Source organism: Meriones unguiculatus, chromosome 8 (genome assembly GCF_030254825.1).
Source record: "Meriones unguiculatus strain TT.TT164.6M chromosome 8, Bangor_MerUng_6.1, whole genome shotgun sequence".
Lineage (NCBI taxonomy): Eukaryota > Metazoa > Chordata > Mammalia > Rodentia > Muridae > Meriones > Meriones unguiculatus.
Window position 1 is genome coordinate 75460224 of NC_083356.1, and position 19078 is coordinate 75479301.

The 19078-nt window shown below is 46.9% G+C and overlaps 1 protein-coding gene across 7 annotated transcripts in view; it reads right to left on the reverse strand.

The window, feature by feature from the left end:
- Nucleotides 1-341: 341 nt before the first annotated feature.
- Garnl3 (GTPase activating Rap/RanGAP domain like 3) overlaps nucleotides 342-19078 on the reverse strand; it is a 139854-nt gene continuing 121117 nt past the window's right edge. For all 7 annotated transcript variants that reach the window (XM_060389961.1, XM_060389960.1, XM_060389963.1 and 4 more), the window contains 10 exons: nucleotides 18784-18900; nucleotides 17147-17325; nucleotides 15026-15184; nucleotides 14005-14071; nucleotides 9920-10027; nucleotides 7858-7976; nucleotides 5061-5199; nucleotides 3814-4029; nucleotides 2577-2703; nucleotides 342-802 (listed from right to left, as the gene is read on the reverse strand). In XM_060389961.1, the coding sequence (XP_060245944.1) occupies nucleotides 628-802; nucleotides 2577-2703; nucleotides 3814-4029; nucleotides 5061-5199; nucleotides 7858-7976; nucleotides 9920-10027; nucleotides 14005-14071; nucleotides 15026-15184; nucleotides 17147-17325; nucleotides 18784-18900 (1406 nt within the window). In that variant the 3' untranslated portion in view covers nucleotides 342-627. The remainder of the gene's footprint in view (nucleotides 803-2576; nucleotides 2704-3813; nucleotides 4030-5060; nucleotides 5200-7857; nucleotides 7977-9919; nucleotides 10028-14004; nucleotides 14072-15025; nucleotides 15185-17146; nucleotides 17326-18783; nucleotides 18901-19078) is intronic.

A 19078-nucleotide genomic window follows, 5' to 3' on the forward strand; every position in this document is an offset into this window, starting at 1 on the left:
AGAATGCACTATGCCCTCAGTTACAAGATAAATGCATCCTAAGACTTTGACAGGGTCCCTTGCCTTTTTTAATTGTTTGAAACCAAAGGAGGAGGAGGAAGTGGAAGACTTCATTCATCTTTCGCAGGCCTCCAGGCAGGAGTGCAGCAGGCCCCAACCCCCACCCCAGTGAACACAGGCAGCAACAGGGCCAAGGTGCAGAAAGAAAACTTATTTATAGTAAAATTAAAAAGCAGCATCTTTTCTTCAAAAAAGAAACATAGTATGTGACATAAGTCAAAATTTACGAAAAAATAATTTCCATCTAAATCTATAAAATATAAGAGAAGGGTTGCAGAGGATAAGAATGAACGTTTTTGATTTATTCAAAGTTTTGATCTAAAACTTCAATGAAATCTACTACCTTTATTACAAGGGGACTGACGGTTCTTGAATGGAAAGAAACAAGGGTCAAGAAAGATGGCGTTGGACATCAGAGAGTGACCCAAACTGGCTGAGGGCGCAGGAGGTTTGGTCCAATAGATTGCTGCCTGGCTGAAGGCGCACTTTGTTGAGACAGGACGTTGGAACTGCTTAGACAGTATAAACCTGCAAAGAAAACTAAGGATGGCCAACGACACACAGACTCTACTTCAAATCAATGATGTCTTCTTCTGAGGAGGCCATGAGCTGGAAGGGGCTGCTGCCTGAGCCAGGGCTGCCCTCTTTGTCCACCACAGGGTCCTGCTCAGAGCTCGTTGAGGGATTACGGCCGTCAGGATTGGCTTCAGAAGCAGGGCTTTCCAAAACTCCTGATGGGATCCTGGAAGAGAGAAGCCACCATCAAGGGCTCTGTAGGCACGCCATGCAACATGGCTCCGTTGCCTGCTTCTGTTGTCTTATGCTCAGTGTATCTACCACGGGGCAAAGGAGGAAGGTGAAAAGGTCCAAGGTGTCACTTCTCAGAGTTTCTGATTCCACAAATGCTGGGCTCCCAAAGCCCCTGGCCCTGCTCTGCCCACTTGACCTCTGCCACCTTCCTAAGACTCTGACAAGCCCATCCCTTCTTCCCTGTGTCTCTGGCCATGCTGCCTGCTCAGAGCAACTGCCCAGAGTTCCTGCTATCTAAGGCACCGTTTCTCCATTCTCATCATTTGTTTCAAGCCAGCCTTGTGCTCTGTTCTTCCTTGACCCCTTATCAAAGTGGACCTTCCACCTACAATTCAATAATTTATTATTAAAAGCTTATTTATTTTATTTTATGCACATGGATGCTTTGTCTGCATGTATGTCTGTTCAACATGTGCATCCCTGTGCCTGCAGAGGCTAGAAGAGGGTATCAGACCCTCTAGAACTGGGGTTACAGATGATTGGGAGCCACCATGTAGGTACTGGGAACTGAACCTGGGTCCTCTGGAAGATCAAACAATGAATGCTCTTAACTGCTGAGCTATCTTTCCAGACCCTTAATAGTATTATTGTGAGACAGGGTCAGGCTGGCCTTGAACTTGCATTGATTCTCCTGTCCCAGGTGTTGGCAGTCAGGCCTGAGCCACTTACAGTGGGTTGTTTGTTTGAGGCTCTTTATTTTTATTTCTGATGTTTTGGGACAGAGTCTCATAGCTCTGGGTGGTCTAGAGCTCATTTTGTAGAGCAGACTGGCATTGAACTTGAAGAAGTCTTCCCTGGTCCTCCCGAGTGCTGGGATTTAAAGCTTTGACCTGCGTGCCTGTCTGTGTACCATTTGAGTGCCTGGTGGCCACACAGCAATTTCAGCTTTGTGTCTCTTCATCAAACTAGTGAGCCAAAATTAGTCTCTTAGTTGAGAGACCAGTGGGAGTGGGAGAGGGACACGAGAGAATAATGAGTGTGCAAGTGTGCCTATGTAACTATGATCAGCATACATTACATACATGTTAAAAGTTTTTTCTCCAGGCTTCGTGTGGTGCTGCATGTCTTTAATCCCAGCATAGGGAAACAGGGAGGCAGAGCTCTGTCTGAGTCCGAGTCATTCTTGTCTACATAGTGAGTTTGGCCCAGCAAGGGCCAAATAGTGAAACCTTGTCTGAAAAATGGTTTCTTTCAGCCGGGCAGTGGTGGTGCACACCACTCAGAACTCAGGGAGGCAGAGGCAGGGGGATCTCTGTGAGTTTGAGGCCAGCCTGGTCTACAGAGTGAGTTCCAGGACAGCCAGGGCTACACGGAAGAACCCTGTCTCAGAACTCCCCCAGCAAAAAAGTTTCTTTCTCTATTATTTCTCATATGTGTGTGTGTGTGTGTGTATTATGGCTTTGTGCATGCGTGTGTCCGTGTACATGTGCCTGTGTGTGCATGTATGTGTGTGTGTGTGTGTGGTTTTATGCATGTCAGGCGAGGCTCTAGCTGACGGTCTCTAGACTGTCTTAATATATTTTCGTGAACATTTGCTTGATTGCTGGTGACAGTGTCCTCTTGTCTCAGCCCCATCGTGGCAGCTGTCCTCTCCAGGACCTTCAGAGTAGGGTTGTGTGCTGACCGTGTAGGCTGCTGGGCTAGTGGACCTCTTGGGCATGCTGGCATCCATGGGGCCACCACTTGGAGCAGAGGCTTCTTTTTACCTGTCACTGCTAGCTGACCTCACGGTCTCTGGTTTGGGGCTTCCTTGACTCTCTTCTAACCGCTTCCGGGTTTTTGACTTGGCCCTTGGTGCTCCTTCTGACCTGGGTCCACCGTCATCAGAGAGACCTGTAATACAGAGGAGTATCACAGGCTAGTGGGTCATTACCACAGGAGACAGAAAATGTCTTTCATATTCTTTAAAAAATGTAAAAGTGCTTTGAGAGTTTCACATAGGCATGCGGCATGTTTTGATCAAATCCACCCCACTTCCCTCCAGTTTTCCTGCCCTTTTTATTCTTTTTGTTTGTTTGTTTCTGAGACAAGGTTTTTCAGTGTAGCCCTGGCAGTCCTGGACTTGCTTTGTAGACCAGGTTGGCGTCAAACTCAGAGATCTGCCTGCCTCTATCTCCCAAGTGCTGGGATCAAAGATGTGAACAAAACCACCGCCATTTTTATTTTTAGTGGTACATTGTTAGACTTGAGACAGCAAAGATGACAGAGATTATTTTCCTTTTTCTTTTCTTTTTTTGAGACAGAATTTCTTTGTGTAGCCTTGGCTGTTCTAGAACTCACTTTGCTGACCAGGCTGGACTCAAACTCAGAGATCTGTCTGCTCTGCTGGGATTAAAGGCAGCACCACCCCACGACAGACATTATTTTTCCATTAGTTTTCCTGTTAGTAAAGACTTTGCTCTCTGATTATAAAGTATACACTGCAGTATATACAAGTATAATACAAATAGTCTAATACAAGCTGCAAAGTCCCTAAAACCCTGTCGTGTTCTATTAACTGCTGTCTCCCCCTTAACATGGCTTGGTCAGGTTTTTGTTGTAACCAGGAGAGAGTAACACCACCATTGGTGGAAAATGGCCCTGTAGATGTGATTATGGGTGGGTAGATGTGATTATGAGTGGCGGATTTATAGATCTCTTCTGAAAGGGAGTTTCTTTAAATTATTTTGATTACATTTATTTGTGTTGTATGATGTGGGCGCTTGTATGTCATGTTGTGCCTGTATGCAGGTAAGACAGCAGCGTGAGAACGTCTGTTCTCTCCTTCAACCATGGGAGTCCTGGAGGTCAAACTCAGGTCGTCAAGCTTTAAGCTATGTCCACTGAGCCATCTCAACAGCCCCACGTTTCCTTTTTAGCCTCTGGGTTTTGAAAATGAGGGACATTGAAAGAGGAAACCCCACAGGTCTAAGCCACAGAAATGACCCTGGGAGCTGTTGTTACCTAGCAGTTCCCTGCGGGTCCTGCTTGCTATTTCTTTAATTTCCATTCGAGACAGCGACAAGGAATGAGTGACAGGAATGGCAGCGATGCCAAGGCCGATGGAGGTGGGTGGGGTGATGACCTTGGAGACTAAGGGCGATTTCAGAGGCCGCTCAATGCTTCTGCCCACAAGGTTTCTCAGTGGAATCTTGTACAGATTTTTAGACTGAGTTTCACCTGCAACACAATTTGGAAAAGACCAGAACTTTAGGCTCATGTTATTTACAACAGAACAATTTCTTTAACGTTTTCAGTTACACTTATTGTGTGTGTATGACACAAGTGTGTGTGCGTGTTTCCGTGTGTGGAGGTAAAGAGACAACTTGCAGGACTCACTTCCCTCCTTGAATCTGTGGGACACAAGAATTCAACTCAGGCCATTAGGGGCTGATGCCTTTAACCTGCTGAACCATCTTGCTGGACAGAAGATAATCTCTGTTCTTTAGTATAATTAGCATGAAGAAGCTTGCTTTCTTTTTACTGAACAAGGAACTGCTCTACTTTTTTTTTTTTTTTCTCCTCAACTGGAGTACTTCCTCCCCTACCCCCCCTCCCCCAACCCCAGACAGTCAGATAGTGTTTCTCTGTGTAGCCCTGGCTGTCCTGGATTCCTTTGTAGACCAGGTTGGCCTCAAACTTACAGAGATCTGCCTGCCTCCATCTCCCCAACTGCTGGGTTTACGGCATGTACCACCATATCTAGCATTATTATTACTATTATAAAAGGTTTCTTAAGAATTTTACTAATTCAAAAATCAAAGTTTATTTATTGGTTTATTTTTAGGACAGGTCTCATCACCTAGTCTAGGCTGGTCCTGAATGTAGGATCCTCTGTCTCACTCAACCTCACAAGTGTTGGGATCACAACCAAGCAAGTTCTTTGTTTTTACTGGCTTTAGATAGTGACAATGTCAACAACTATTTTTCTACGCCTATTTCTTCTTTGATTTTGTGTTTTGGTTTTTCAAGACAGGGTCTTTCCACATAGCCCTGGCTGTCCTGGAATTTGCTCTGTAGATGAGGCTGGCCTGGAACTCACAGAGATCCACCTGCCTCTGCCTCCCGAGTGCTGGGAGTACAGGTGTGTGGTGCTTTGCCCAGCCTGAAGAGTATCTTCTTTAGCAGTGAATACCTACAGCTCTGACAATAAGCCAAAGGCATCAGGCTCTAAAGCATCTATTAGTAAGACAGTAAACGCTGGCATTCACCTTCCCCCAGGGAAGAAGGAAACAGTGGAGTGTCCCGGGAAGGCGGCGTCTGAGGAGACGTGTGGGCACTGGCCCCCTTTGAGCTGCCTCCAGATGAGCCCTCGTGCACAGTTGTGGCTGCTGTGAAGTATATATCTGACTGGAAAGAAAGAGGAAGTGTTACTAGCTGCCTTGTATTACAGGATCTGCACACACTGGCCTTCCTGCACCACTGCCAAGGCCCTGACTGGTTCCCAGGCTCGGACAGGACTTCCTGACTTCTTCAGAGCATGCAGTGCAGACCTGGGTCTGACACAGCTAGCATTTCCCCGAGGATTTACTTTCCTTATCTCTGCATTGGCCACACACCTGCAAACCCAACCCAACACACAGTTCCTGCAGGAGTCTCAGGGGCAGACCTTGGGGTTCAGTCATTCCACATTCCCATTCCCCATTCCACAGGGGGAAGTGGATGTTTGCCTTATGGAGTCAGCAAATACTCCAGCATGTCTGTATTACTGACCTTGGCAACCACAGCATGTGTTTCTGAAAGCCAACGCTTGGGAATTTTGCAAGCCAGATCTTAAACATGGCCACCAATTAAAAATTAAAAGCTATAAAATTAGCTTTGTGTGTACAATATACATGACTGTGTACCTGCATGTAGGAAAGAGAAAGTCAGGTGTCCTGTTCCATCTCTCTCCTCCACCTTACTTCCTTAGGACAGCATCTCTCTCTGAATGCTAGCCTGGTGGCCAGTAAGCCCCAGTAATCCACCTGTCCCTGTCTCTCTCAGCACTGGAGTTACAGGCTTGCATGGATCACACCCAGAATTTTACATGAGGTGCTGGGGATTTGAACTCAGGTCCTTAAGCTTGCTCTGCAAGCACTTTTACCTGCAAATGGTATAAACTTAAATATATTAGAAGCAAAGATCCTCAACATCAGAATTCAACCATTCTTAATGATTTGGCTACATTTACTAATATTGAGGAGCTCCGGTGTGGCTCTTCCCGACTCTGGTGTCAGGCATATCCAATGGACGGGTTCTCCACACACAGACACTGGTGAGTACTACCAGTGACAGCTGGATAAAGACGTGCTGGGTCTAGGGCTGCAGCTAGAGTAAGTTCTGGCTTAAGAGCCATGATTTATTTCTGGTGAGAAAGACTTAAAAAGTGTTTCATTGTGTGTGTGTGTGTATGTGCACCCTGTACACGCAGGAGCCCCGGTCAGAAGCACTGGATCCCTGGACTAGACATTGTGAGCCAGTACATGGGTGCTGGGGACTGACCCTGGGTCCTCTGCAAGAGCACTCAGGGATCTTTGCCACTAGAAAAATAGTGCAGCAGTAGATCAGGTATTAGGCATTTTATTTTTTTAAATTTCACAGTCGAAGTCTTACTGTGTCCCAGGCTAGCCTGAACCTCACTACGTTGAGCCCAAACTCAACAGCAATCCTCTACACAGCTTTACAAGCGCTGGGCTCACAGACGTGAGCCACATATCTGGCTTCACAAGGCAGCTCTTGACATGAACCCACCGGGACAGCGATGAGGAGACAGGGCTTTGACTGTAAACAGGGTGGAGTCCAGCCTGTAGCATGGTTATGGATGCAAGGGCTCAGCAAGCATCAAAGAGTAGTTTTTGAGAACTAAGTGGCTCTGGATCTGTCTGCCTCTCTGTATTTATTTATTTATTTATTTACTTATTTATTTAATGTGCGTTGGTGTCTGGCCTGCATGTATGTCTGTGTGAGGGTTTCAGATTTTGAAGTTACAGGCAGTTGTGAGCTGCCAAGTGGGTGCTGCTACTTGAACCCCGGTCCTCTGGAAGAGCAGTCAGTGTTTTTAACTACTGATCCATCCCTCCAGCACCCACGTCTCTGGGTTTAATGAAGAGGAACATATTTTCCTGTTGTCTGTAAACTAAGGCTATGTGACATCAGTAAAGTTACAGTCAACAAACACACATGTACATGTTGTAAACATGTGCATATTTTGGGAGCTAGTGAGGACAGCCCTGTGCTCACAGCTGCCTCCAACCAGCATGAATAAGATCAAGGCTGAGCAGGGGCCATGAGAAATGAGGCAGGGGCACTATTCTAGTGGGGAGGAGTGAGAGGCCTTGGTGGGGTTGAATTGTGGTGGGGGCACTAGACAGAGACACCCTGGAAGGTCATCTTTTCCGGTGTCCTTCAGATTTGCTTCTCCTATGGGGTGTGGGTTAGCTGATGAGCCAACAGCTCACAAGGAAAAACTCAAACTGAAGCTAGGCAGAGAACATGGAGGGAAGCGCGGGCTCAGGGCATAAAGGCACTTTCTACCCGAATTTCATATCTGGGACCACACGGTAGAAGGAAGGAGCTGATCCAGGCAGTTTGTCCTCTGATTTCCACATGTGTGTTGTGGTGCACAAGCGCATACACATATAGTTACACACACACACATACACACACACACAACTAAAGATTAAGAGAAGAAGGCACTATTACAGTTGAGTGTTCCCAAGCTGCCACTGAGACCACTGGCTCTCTCCCCAAAGCAGGGAGCATTTTGTGGAACTGGTCCTGTCCTCCCACTTTTACATGGCTTCCAGGGATTGGCCTGAGGTGGTCAGATGTGCACAGCAGGTGTTTTCCGTGCTGAGCCATCTTGCCAACCCTGAGACAGCATTTGGAGGCTGTGAAAACCCTACTTGGTCAGTCTTGTCAGAGTTCCCACCTCCCTTCTGGCACTGTGACACAGAACAGCTGGCCTGACGTGATAAGCAGCAGTTTCTGCTCACTTGACACCCCAGGGTGCTGCATTCTACTCACCCTGGAGGCCACGAGCTGCAGCTGTGGCACAACCGCTGTGTGGACCAGGTTCCCATTCACCACCAGGCGGATCTCCATGGAGTCAGTGGTGAAGGCCAGGAGGTATGGGAAAGCGCAGACTGCAAGGGAACAGATGGGCTTGTCGGCTAGGTGGCTTCACTTGTTCAGTCACCCTCACCGCTCTAGCAACTTCCATCCTTCCCATTCTCTGTCTGCTTCACGTGGGTGGGCCTGCCTCTTGGGTGTGCCCTCTAACCAGTTCAGGGCTACACTGTGTCCCTGACTGATGCCCCACTACTTGGTCTTCCGGTGGCTCAGCTGCCCAGTCCTGTGGGCACACTCAGCACAGCTTGAACATCTTTCCTTTATTCTTCCGTTCTGGCCCTGTCTGTGTGTTCCCAGGACTCTTACCCCTTCTCTGCACCCCTCTGGCCTCGTCTTCCAGGCAGTTGCTGTGTCCTTCAGAGCATCCCTGCACTTAGGTGCTTGCTTTGTTTTCGTCACAGGTGTGCTCCTCCTCACAGTGCTGTTGTGCATGCTGACTTCCTGAACCACAGCATCTCCTCGATTGTGCTGTGCTTCCTGACTGGTCCTTCACGCCTCACTGTCCACCCTGGCCTTCTCCCTTTGTGCTAGGTGACCTGTCTGTTGGGGTGTGTCCTTGGTGACTCATTCTGCCGTGCTAGGCCTCTGGTCCTGAACTCTAGCGCTTGGCTCAAAGCCCAGAGGTCAGTTTCCATTCCTCCTTTTGGCTTACGTCACCTGTCATTAAGGGCTGACCAGCCACCTTCCTCAGGTCTGCTTTCTCAACACTCTTTCTGGTCTGGGCCTTTTAGCAGATAGGATTTTTTTTTTTTGGTTTTTAAATTTTGTTTTTTAAACAAGTTGGCTTTGAATTTGCCTGTGACCCTAAATATCTTATGAACCTCCTGCCACCATTACCCAAGTGCTGGGGTTGCAGGCCTGTGCCAGCACAGCCTGCATTGCAGGCAGGAAACAGTCCTAATGGGAACACTTTTGGCTTTGGGGTGACTCTCTAATTCCCGCCATGGTTTTATAAACACAACCTTCACTACTCACATCTTGGTGTTTATTTTAAAGTTTTATTCCTATTATTTGCAGTGCTGGGAATGGAATTCAGGGCCTTGTGGATGCCCTATGTACCATGTACCATGAAGCCCTATCAACATCTGGGAACTTTACCTTTTTTTGTGTGTTTGGGGTTTTTTTTGAGACAATGTTTCTCTGTGTAGCCCAGGCTATCCTGGAACTTAGAGATCCACCTCCCTCTGCTTCCTGGGTGCTGGGATCAAAGGTGTGCACCACCTTTGATTTTACTTTTTCTTTAAAAAAAAATAATTAAAAAAATTTTTTTTTCAGACAGGGTTTCTCTATGTAGCCTTGGCTCTCCTGGACTCACTTTGTAGACTAGGCTGGCCTCGAACTCACAGCTATCTGCCTTCCTCTGCCTCCCTGGGTGCCGGGATTGATTTTACTTTTTAAAATTACATTTTAATGTATATGTGGGGGAGGAGGAGGGTGCATATGTGGTAGGCAGAGGACAACTTGTAGGAATCAGTTCTCTCCTTTTACCGTATTGGTCTGGGTCACCAGAACTCAGGTCATCAGTCCTTCAGCAAGTACCTCTGCTGACTGAGCCATCTTTCCAGGCCCACACTGGCATTTTGTTGGCAGGTATTTTGCCAGCCCCTGAGCTTCTGGACTCTCAGGTTTTAAGGCAGGTAAGAACTAATGTCTGTGCATTCCCCCAGCCAGTCTGCACGCTGGCTAGAGACCTGGCTTTCGAATTTTAGAAAAGGCCTGCCAGGTACTGACAAGTTATATTTAATCACTTTCAAATGTCATGTGCCTAGGAACTGAGAAGAGCCAGGGGACACACGAGTCTAAAAGGAGAGCATAAAGATGATCTAACAGCAGAGCACTTGAAGAACATTCACACCCCAGGGTGTGCAGTAGCTTGGAAGGGAGTCCTGGTTGTTCACATGAGACCTGAAGGTGGAGTCAGCCAGGAGCACAGAACCATGGGAAAGGTTTTTCTTACCAATTGCATATGGAGCCTGGTTCCAACAGAACTGGAAATCCGATGCCGAGGGTTGAAGCAAAAAAGAGCCACCGTTAAAGGGGCAAACCTTTTTATAGATGCAACTGTCTGCAATGAAAACAAGAGCGACTGGTTTTGTTAGAGATGGCACCTAGATCCCTGCAGCCCCTAGACAGCACCCTCCCCACTAGGCCTGTGTTCCCAGGCTGGACTCGACTTTGCAGCAATGCTCTTGCCTCAGCTTCCCAAGTGCTGGGCGTACGAGTGTCAGCCACCACACCAGGCTCTCCCTGCTAGTTCATTACAGATAGCCATTGCCCACCCTTGGGTCAGGGTTATGAGGCAGTCGCAGTAAGACTGACATTGTTACCATGTATGCTGACAGCTGCCACCTAGAGAAAATTTACTGTGTGCCAAGCACGGATCTTTAAGAAGACTGTCCATTTAATTTGTCTGACTTCAGAAAGTAGATGCTGTTATCCTGTAAGCTCGCTTTGCAGACAAGCTTGAGGTTGGAAGAGGTGAGGTGGTCTGTCCTGAGCTTCACAGCTCTACAGAGGGGTGCCTGAATGGAGCCAGGGCAGGCTGAGCGGCCATGTGCTTCCTACTTGCGCCATGTCATCATGCCAGAGAAAAGATTCAGAATGGGCAACCCATGGGTGGAGGAAGCCTTTCTACAAGGCAGGTCATTCTTGAGCCTCACTCTTTACAAGCATGACGGGAACTGTATATGCCCTCTGTAATGGCAATTCTTGGTTGTCAATTTGGCTACATCTGCAATGTAGTCAAAACATAAATCTTTTTAAAAATAAAACCCAAATGGCTAGGCACACCTGTGAGGGTGTTTGTTATCATTTGGAGAGGGAAGATCCACTTCTATTCCAGATCTATGGGGTAGGGTGGGAAGATACACCTTTAATCTAGATCTTTGAGGGGGGAAGATCCACCTCTAATCTGGGCCGCACCTTCTGATGACAGCCTATATAAGGACATGAAAGAAAGAAGCTCTCTGCTTGCTTGCCCTTGCTAGCAATTTCATTCCTTCACTGGCATTGGAGCCTACTTCTTTGAGATTCTGGTGTACACTGAAGACCAGATAAGATATCCAGCCTCATGGACTGAAAAACTACTGGGTTCTTGGACCTTCTGTACATGGGCAGCCATTGTTGGATTAGATGGGCCACAGCCTGTAAATCATTCTTATAAATTCTCTTTATATATATTATAAGATATGATATATATCGTATACACATATATAACATATGACAGAGAGTCAATTCTCTAAGTTCTGTTACTCTAGAGAACCCTGATTAATACACCCTCTAACATGTTACTAGAGAACTTGGACCATGTGTGTATCCCCTTGCTGAACTTCAGCTACATTAAGGCCAGTTTAATTTAGCTACTGGTTCTGGTCTATTCTGACCTCTGAACACTAGTGTATGTGTCTCAGGCCTTCACAAAGTAAGAAAATCTTTGTAGAAACAAAGTTCTCTTTCATTATAGAAACTGTTTATGCCTACCCACACCTTTTCTTTTAAAATAAGGATAACAACTACCATTGTTGTATATACGATTTGAGACAGCATCTTGCTATGGTAGCTCAGGCTTGTCTGGGGCTTGCCACTCCCTTGACACACTCTGTTGAGTGCTGGTTTATAAGACAGAACTGTCATGCCTATTTTAAAATTAGTTTACTTAAAAATGTATTATTTAGCCAGGTGGTGTTGGCACTTGCTTTTAATCCCAGCAGTCAGGAGGATCTCTATGAGTTCGAGCCTAGCCTGGTCTATAGAGCAGATCCAGGACAGCCATAGCAACACAGAGAAATACTGCCTCGAAAAACCAAAAATTAAAAATTATTTTTTTTTATTTTATGTGTATGAGTGTTTTGTCTGCATGTATGGGTATGCACCACATGTGTACCTGGTGCCCATGGGCAGAAGAGGTCATCAGGTCCTTTGAAAATGCAGTTATAGATGGTTGTGAGCCATCCTATGGGTGCTAGAAACTGAATCCAGGTGTTCTGCCAGAGTAGGCAGTGCTCTTAACCACGGAGCCATCTCTCCGGGAGATGTGTGAGGAGGGGGATGGTCAGCTCTTTCCCCATACATTTAAAAATAAAGCCACAGGACTACATTCTAAGATTCATTGTTTTGAGGAATGCCTAGACTAAAACTTGTGGCTGAATGTCCCCAAGGGGTGACTCAGAGCGGGAAAGCTGCTGTCCTGCCTTCTCTGAGCTACTCCCTGTTAAGCCTTGGATTCTGAAGATGATACCGACCAGACAAATTTCTGTGTTGATTAAAGGGTTTTCTGTTTAATTATAAATTACTTATCAAAGTATCTGATGTATGAGCTATAACCAGAATTGCTACTATAGAAATTGGAGATTCTAGGCTGAAAAATTATGTTTTTTTTTAATTTTAGTTAAACCAAATCCAAGAAATGATCTTATTTTCATTTGTTTAGAAAATAACTTAAAAAAGATTTATTCATTTTATGTATGTGAGTGTTGTAGCTGCATGCATCCCCCAGAGCTGGGAGCCTCTCATGGTTGTGAGTGGCCATGTGGGTGCTGGAAACTGAACCTGGGTTCTCTATAAAGGGACAAATGCCCTTAATCCCTGAGCCTTCTCTCCAGCCCCCCATTAGCCCTTAAAAGGCTGGAAGTCAGTATCTGATACATTTGCTCTGCCAAAAACTTACTCTTCTACTGGACCCAAACTAACCTAACTGAGCTACACAGGCCTGATTTAGGCTGATTTCATTAATAGCAGAAAAATGCAAAAAGTTACAGCTTGCAAACCAGGCCTGCTGGCTCGTACCTTTAATCCCAGCTCTTTGGAGGCAGAGGCAGAAAGATCTATGCCTTCAAGCCGACCTGGCTGACATAGAGTTCCAGGTCCGCCAAAGGTACACAGTGAGACTCTGTTAAAAGAAAAGTTACAGTTTGTGTGCCCCTAATCCAAAACAATATGAAATCTAAAGTTACCTAGTATCTGAAACTCTCTGCGTGCTGGCGGGTGGAAAATCCTAAACCTGACCTCATCTAATGGGTCATAGCCAAAATTCAGACACTTTTTCTGGGTATGCTGGCTCACAACTTTAATCCCAGCATTTGGGAGTCAGAGGCAGGTAGATCTCTATGAGTTCAAGGCCAGCCTGATCAACAGAGTAAGCTCCAGGACAGCCAGAACTGTGTGAGACTCAATCTCAAAACAAAAATAACAATTAAAATCTAAGTGAAAAATTCAGATAGTCTAATAACAACAATACAAACTCATGAAAATTACTTTCTGGCCTTAAGCAAATGTATAAAAAATATAAATAGGGGCTGGAGAGATGGCTCGGTGGTTAAGAGCATTGTCTGTTCTTCCAAAGGACCCGGGTTCAATTCCCAACACCCACATGGCAGCTCACAACTGTCTATAACCTTAATTCCAAGGGATCTGACACCATCACACTAATACACATAAAATAAAAAAAATACAAATAGATTTTGTGTTTAGACCTGGCTTCCATTTTCAGGATAACTAGTTATGTATGTGGAATTATCCCAGATACAAACTCTGAAACATTCTGGGCCTAAGCACTTCAGATGAGGGACATTCACCTTTCAGTAACAGAAGACTCAATCTAATACTGAGGTCAAGAGGGTCAGATGGTCCTGGCCTGATGCTAAGTAATACACAACCCTGAGGAAGGCAGTTCACCTCACAAGTCTCCTGGGCCTTAGCTCCACATGCAGGAAACAACAGAGCCTGCTGTGGGCCACTTTGAGTGACAATTTGAATGACACAGGGGTTACCTGGCATACAGTAAGGGCCCGCTAGCTGGATGCCACTGTCCTCACCCCACACCCTGGAAGCAGGCGCATGGTGGCAGCTCTGGTAAGCATGTCACTGACAGGCCCAGGCTGCAGCCGGTGGTGTGGTTAGGAATGAGATTTTAGACGCTCCCTGGTATGGTGATATTCCCAGCCATGTTCAACAGGTCAGTCTGAGGGAGTAGGGAGATCCCATCCTGCCATCCTCCAAATAGGCTGTTTTTGTGCATGAAGAGCAGACGCCTCCCTGACTTACAGTTGTAGCACAAGAGCAGGCCAGCATCTCCATCTTCATACACATCAATGGCTGCCACAAAATTAACCTGCAATGACAATGGGCAGCGGCATCGGTGTGTGTGACAGGGACACTTGAAAACGTCCTCAAGTGTCTAGCAGTGGCCCTCAGCCTTCAGAAATCAGGGTGCTGTGAGGCCATTTTTGCCTCACCAGTACCTACAGTGCCACCTGGACCTAAGGTTACAAGGAACTGCAGGTGAAAAACAAACAGCTTGCTTTCTCTCCATTCTGGGTGGGACATTTTCACCCCATTTTCCTGTCCTTCCAGAAGGTCTGAATGCAGCATCATGCTTGCTTGTTCCTAAATGCTCTGTTTACCCAGAGTGCTCAGGTTCACAGGGGTTCTTGTGTGTATCACTCCATTCTCACACCGACTCTCAAGTGGACAGCACCATGCCTATCTCACATGAGGCAAAAGGAAGTCTGAGGACTCTGAGTCCCTTAGCTGTGGAGTGCCACAGATCCAATCCACCTGACATACACCCCTGCACCTTCACTCTGCCTCCAGCAGCCAGTGTGTCTCCATTTTTATCTCTGTGTTTCCATAAAGACAGCATAACACAGTAGAGTAGGTCTAGGACACACTTGACCCTGGGTCGTCACTGTCCAGATTTGAGACAAGGGTGCTCACTCCGGGTTGTAGCCATCCCTTGTCCCTCTGGAGTCCAAAAGCTCTGCCCTTTGAAGGCAGGTTCATGTGCCCCAGCCTAAGGAGCATGTCATATGATATCGATGCACGGCATGGCATTTTATTATTATTATTTGAGGCAGGATCTCATGTAGCTTAGGCTGGCCTCAAACTACTATGCAACCCAGGTTAACTTGCCTCAGCTTCACAAATTCAAGAACTGTACGTATGAGCCTTCATACCTGACTAGAGGATGTGAGTTTAAAGAAGCCACGTCATAGTATCTAAAATTAGAAGACACAATATTCTGCGTTCTCTCACTACAAATCTGTTCCTACAACTGTCAACTTACCTTGTTGGCCTCCACTTGGTGCAGCCTAAAGGCTTCTCCTGTGCTTTCATTTACCACATCGAACTGATGGCGGTAAGCCACACAAATGAGGTTGTCACTCTCTTCTGTTGGCCCGTCCACCAAGGTCATTACTGCTGGGGAGTCACACAAACAGATTTCCTGTGTGGGTGACGATAAGCAGGACACAGATTAGACACAGTGGCCATCTTCAGACAGCCTCTACTGCCTGACCCTCCTTCCAGAAGAATCCAACCCTCCTGCCCACAGCAGAGCCATGCTTTGCAGACCACAGGGGTCTCACCAGATGGCTTCCTGTAATATCTCCCCTCAAGTCCCAGACCTCTGTTGTAGGAGGGATGGAGGCCAGGAAAGAATTTCAAAATCTGACTTCACTGAGCAGTGGCTTCAGCCTCCACTGTCTGTCTTGTGACTTAGTTACTAATAATTGCTGACCGCCTGGTTGAGAGCTTTGCATGCCAGGTAGTGTTTTCTCTGGATACTCGCAGCAACCTCTGGAAGTGGGTAAGCTGTTTTTCTCTATGGGAGGAAGAAGCTGTCTCCCAGCTCAGGTGCTTCATTATGGTCACATAGTTTATATGTGGTAAAGCCACGATTTGAACTCTGTGATTTCAGAACTCACACCACCTAACTTCTCTACACAAATGGTCATTGTGGTGGTAATTAGCTTTGAGAAGGAGACACCTGTTTTAACATAGCTGTCAGAGTGTTCTGTCCCCAGGATGGATGCAGAAACCTATATGCACAATTCAGGAGGTGAGCGAAAACACCTTCTTTGTTTGCCTGCTGCAATACTTGGCTCTGGTGCACAGTGTTGGACTTGCTCAGTGTCGTGATGAGCTGTAGCTGTTTTTGCTTTGTTGAGACATGGTCTCATTATATATAGCTGGCTATCCTGGAACTTGCCATGTCAACCAGGTTGTCCTCAGATTCACAGAGATCTGCCTGCCTGTCTCCCGAGTGCTGAGATTAAAGGCGTGCTCCACCATGCCTGACAACTGCATTTCTTTTTTTTTTTTTAATCTCGGGAGGAGAGGTGGGATGATGGGGAAGGGACAAGTTTCAGAAGGCTTCAGCCTTGAGGCTGAGCCCTCAACCCATCAGCATATCCTGCAGACAAGGTGGAGCGAGAGCTTTGCTCTAAACCTCTTCCTGCTTCTCCAGCTACCAAGACTGCTACAGCCTGCTTGGATCCTGTTCTGTCCTTTTAGCAGATCTCCCGACTGACACTCCTGCCCCACTGTGTGCTTTTCTACTGCCCAAACCATGTTTTAAAACACCACACTTCTGTGCATTGAACGTTCCCAAAGTCCCTACCTTCCTCAGAGCCAAAGCCAAGTCCTTGCCAAGGCTTCCAGGGCTGCAGACAATCTGCTCCCAGATCTCCTGAACTGGCCACTTTGTCTCCTCAGCACCAGCCATTCATGACTGGCTGCGCCTTCATCAGGCTCCAGGGTCTTTGGCTCTCTGCCCCTGCTCGCTGGCATACCCCTTTCCTCAGCCCTCCTTCCACTCATTTGAGTGTCTCTTCACAGGTAGAAGTCCATTCCTCCTCACTCTGCTCACTACCCACTGCATCCTATCTTTTTATTCCTAGCGCTTTTTTTCTTTTTCTTCTCTCTCTCTCTCTCTCTCTCTCTCTCTCTCTCTCTCTTTCTTTCTTTCTTTCTGGAGTGGAGAGGTTGGGTTTTGAGACAGGGTTTCTTTGTGTAACAGAACCCAGGCTGTCCTGGAACTTGCTCTGCAGACCAGGCTGACCTTAAACTCACTGATATCCACCTGCCTCTGCCTCCCCAGTGCTGGGGTTAAAGTTGTGTGCCACCATGCCCAGCCTGTGTTTTTATCAGGTATTTGCTTGCTCAACTTGAAGGCAAGGTCTGTGGCCTGAGAGACTTTGCACTGGCCATTGCTGTACTCCCATGCCCAGCACTTGTAGAGGTTATCATGAACGAGTACACAGCACAGCTTAGATGTCCAGGCAAGCTAGAGCACAGGAGGCCTGGGCCCCACATCGGTTACTGAACAGTGTGACAGGCTTGGGACTAGAGAGGGAATCAGTTTAACACCAGGCCAGAAAAGCAGCAAGCGGGACAGCAAACCTACCCTGATGTACTGAAATTCCTCAACTGGCGACTCTGACAGGGGAGACAGGAGCGAGGCACCTGGCACCCCACTTGGCTTGTTGTGTTGCTTCCTTGTGATGAGGAGCAGCTTATTGCGAATTGCAACCACGATTCTCAGTTCTCTGCTGTGGTGAGTGTTAATAGCATACAGGTGGCATCCTGGGAAGAGGAAGGATGACATTCAACATGAGTGGAGAGGGTTGGAATCCTCAGGCTGGGAACCTTGGGAATGGTTCCTAAGAGTCCTTGGAATGAGGCATAACTCAGGAACAGGCTATGTTTTGGATACCAGGTGCTCAATTTGAAATGCTTCTTCCCTGTTCATGTGTTCGAACATTTTGGTCCCCAGCTGGTGTCACTGCTTTGGAAGGCCGTGGAACCTTAAAAAGGTAGAACTTCACTGGGGGAAGTGAGTCACTGGGGGTGGGTCTTACAGCCTAGCCCACTACCACTTCCTGTTAGTGCTGTTTCTTGACTGCAGGGGAAACATAGGCCACGTTGCATGTTCCTGTACCATAATGGGCCATACCCTTTCTTAAACTGTAAACAAGAATCACTCCTTCCCTTAAATTGCTTCTTGCCGGACATTCAGTCATGGTAAAAAGAAAAATAACTAGTAAACCAGGCAAGATGACATGAAAACAAGGCTAGGAAAGGCAAGCCCCTTCTATTCCGCAGCTTGTAGACTTCGTTTTATTTATTTGTACTCTTTTTAGATTTGTTTATGTGTGTGGTGGTCTGAATGAGAACGGCCCACATAGGCTCATATATTTGAGTGCTTGGTCCCTAGTCGGTGGCACTGTGGGGAAGCATTAGGAAATGTGGCCTTGCTGGAGGAGGTGTGCTATTGGACTTTGAGGTTTCCAAATCCCACACCATTTCCAGCTAGCTCTCTCTCTCTGCCTCATGGTTGTTGTTTCAAGGTATGAGCTCTGAGCTTCTGCTCCAGTGCCATGCTTGCCTGCCTGCTGCCATGTTGGTCATTGACTCATGCTCTGTGAGCCCATAGTAACTTTTTTCTTCTATAACTGCCTTGGTCATGGTATCTTAGCACTGCAATAGAAAAGTAACTAAGACAATGTGTCTGTGTGTTTGGCTTGCATGTATGTGCATGCACATGTGTGTGTCTGATGTGTGAGGAGGTCAGAAGGGGAGTTATAGTTATAAGCTGCCATGTAGATGCCAGGAATGGAACCTGGGTCCTCTGCAAAGCAACGACTGCTTTAAGTCTCTGTGTTATCTCTCCAATCCCAGGGTTTGGCTTTGTATCTACTGTACTACAGGAACTGAAGTAGAGGTTGACCAGAACTCTTAAGAACCAAAGTCCCAAAGTGTCTTTTGTTATAGATTAGCTAAGAGAGTTGAACTTACTTCAAGACCTATGACCTGAGGGCTGAAATTCCTTGTGCTTAACCTGCTTTCCTATTTTTCTAGCTTCTTAGGGAAGCCAAGATTCCATTTAGGCAGTTCTGGGACTCAACCCCAGGGCTTTTGTGACAATATCTCAAACTTGCTATGTGGCCAGGGGTGGCTTATGCAGTGCTGCTGGAGGTGAAATTAGGGCCTCCCAGGTTGCAGGCAAGCACTCCACCTGCTGAGTTACTCCCCAGCCCTCACCTTTGGTTTTCTCCAGCTTGTTTTCTCTGCAGTCAGATCTGCTCCTTCCAGTCTGCCTGCCATCAAGGCCTTTCTGTACCACACTCAGCCGGAAGACAAATAGGCGGGCATCTTTCCCTGGTGACAGTGAGAAGGCAGAGGGGATTAGAGAGAGAAGTCAGATGACCTGCTGGGACTCCCAGGGTAGACACACAAACCAGAGCTGGGAGGTGCCCTAGCTCATAAGCTATTGTATCCCATAAAGCTATTGTATCCCATAACGCGTTTACTCGCCATCACCCTGGGAGAATGAAAC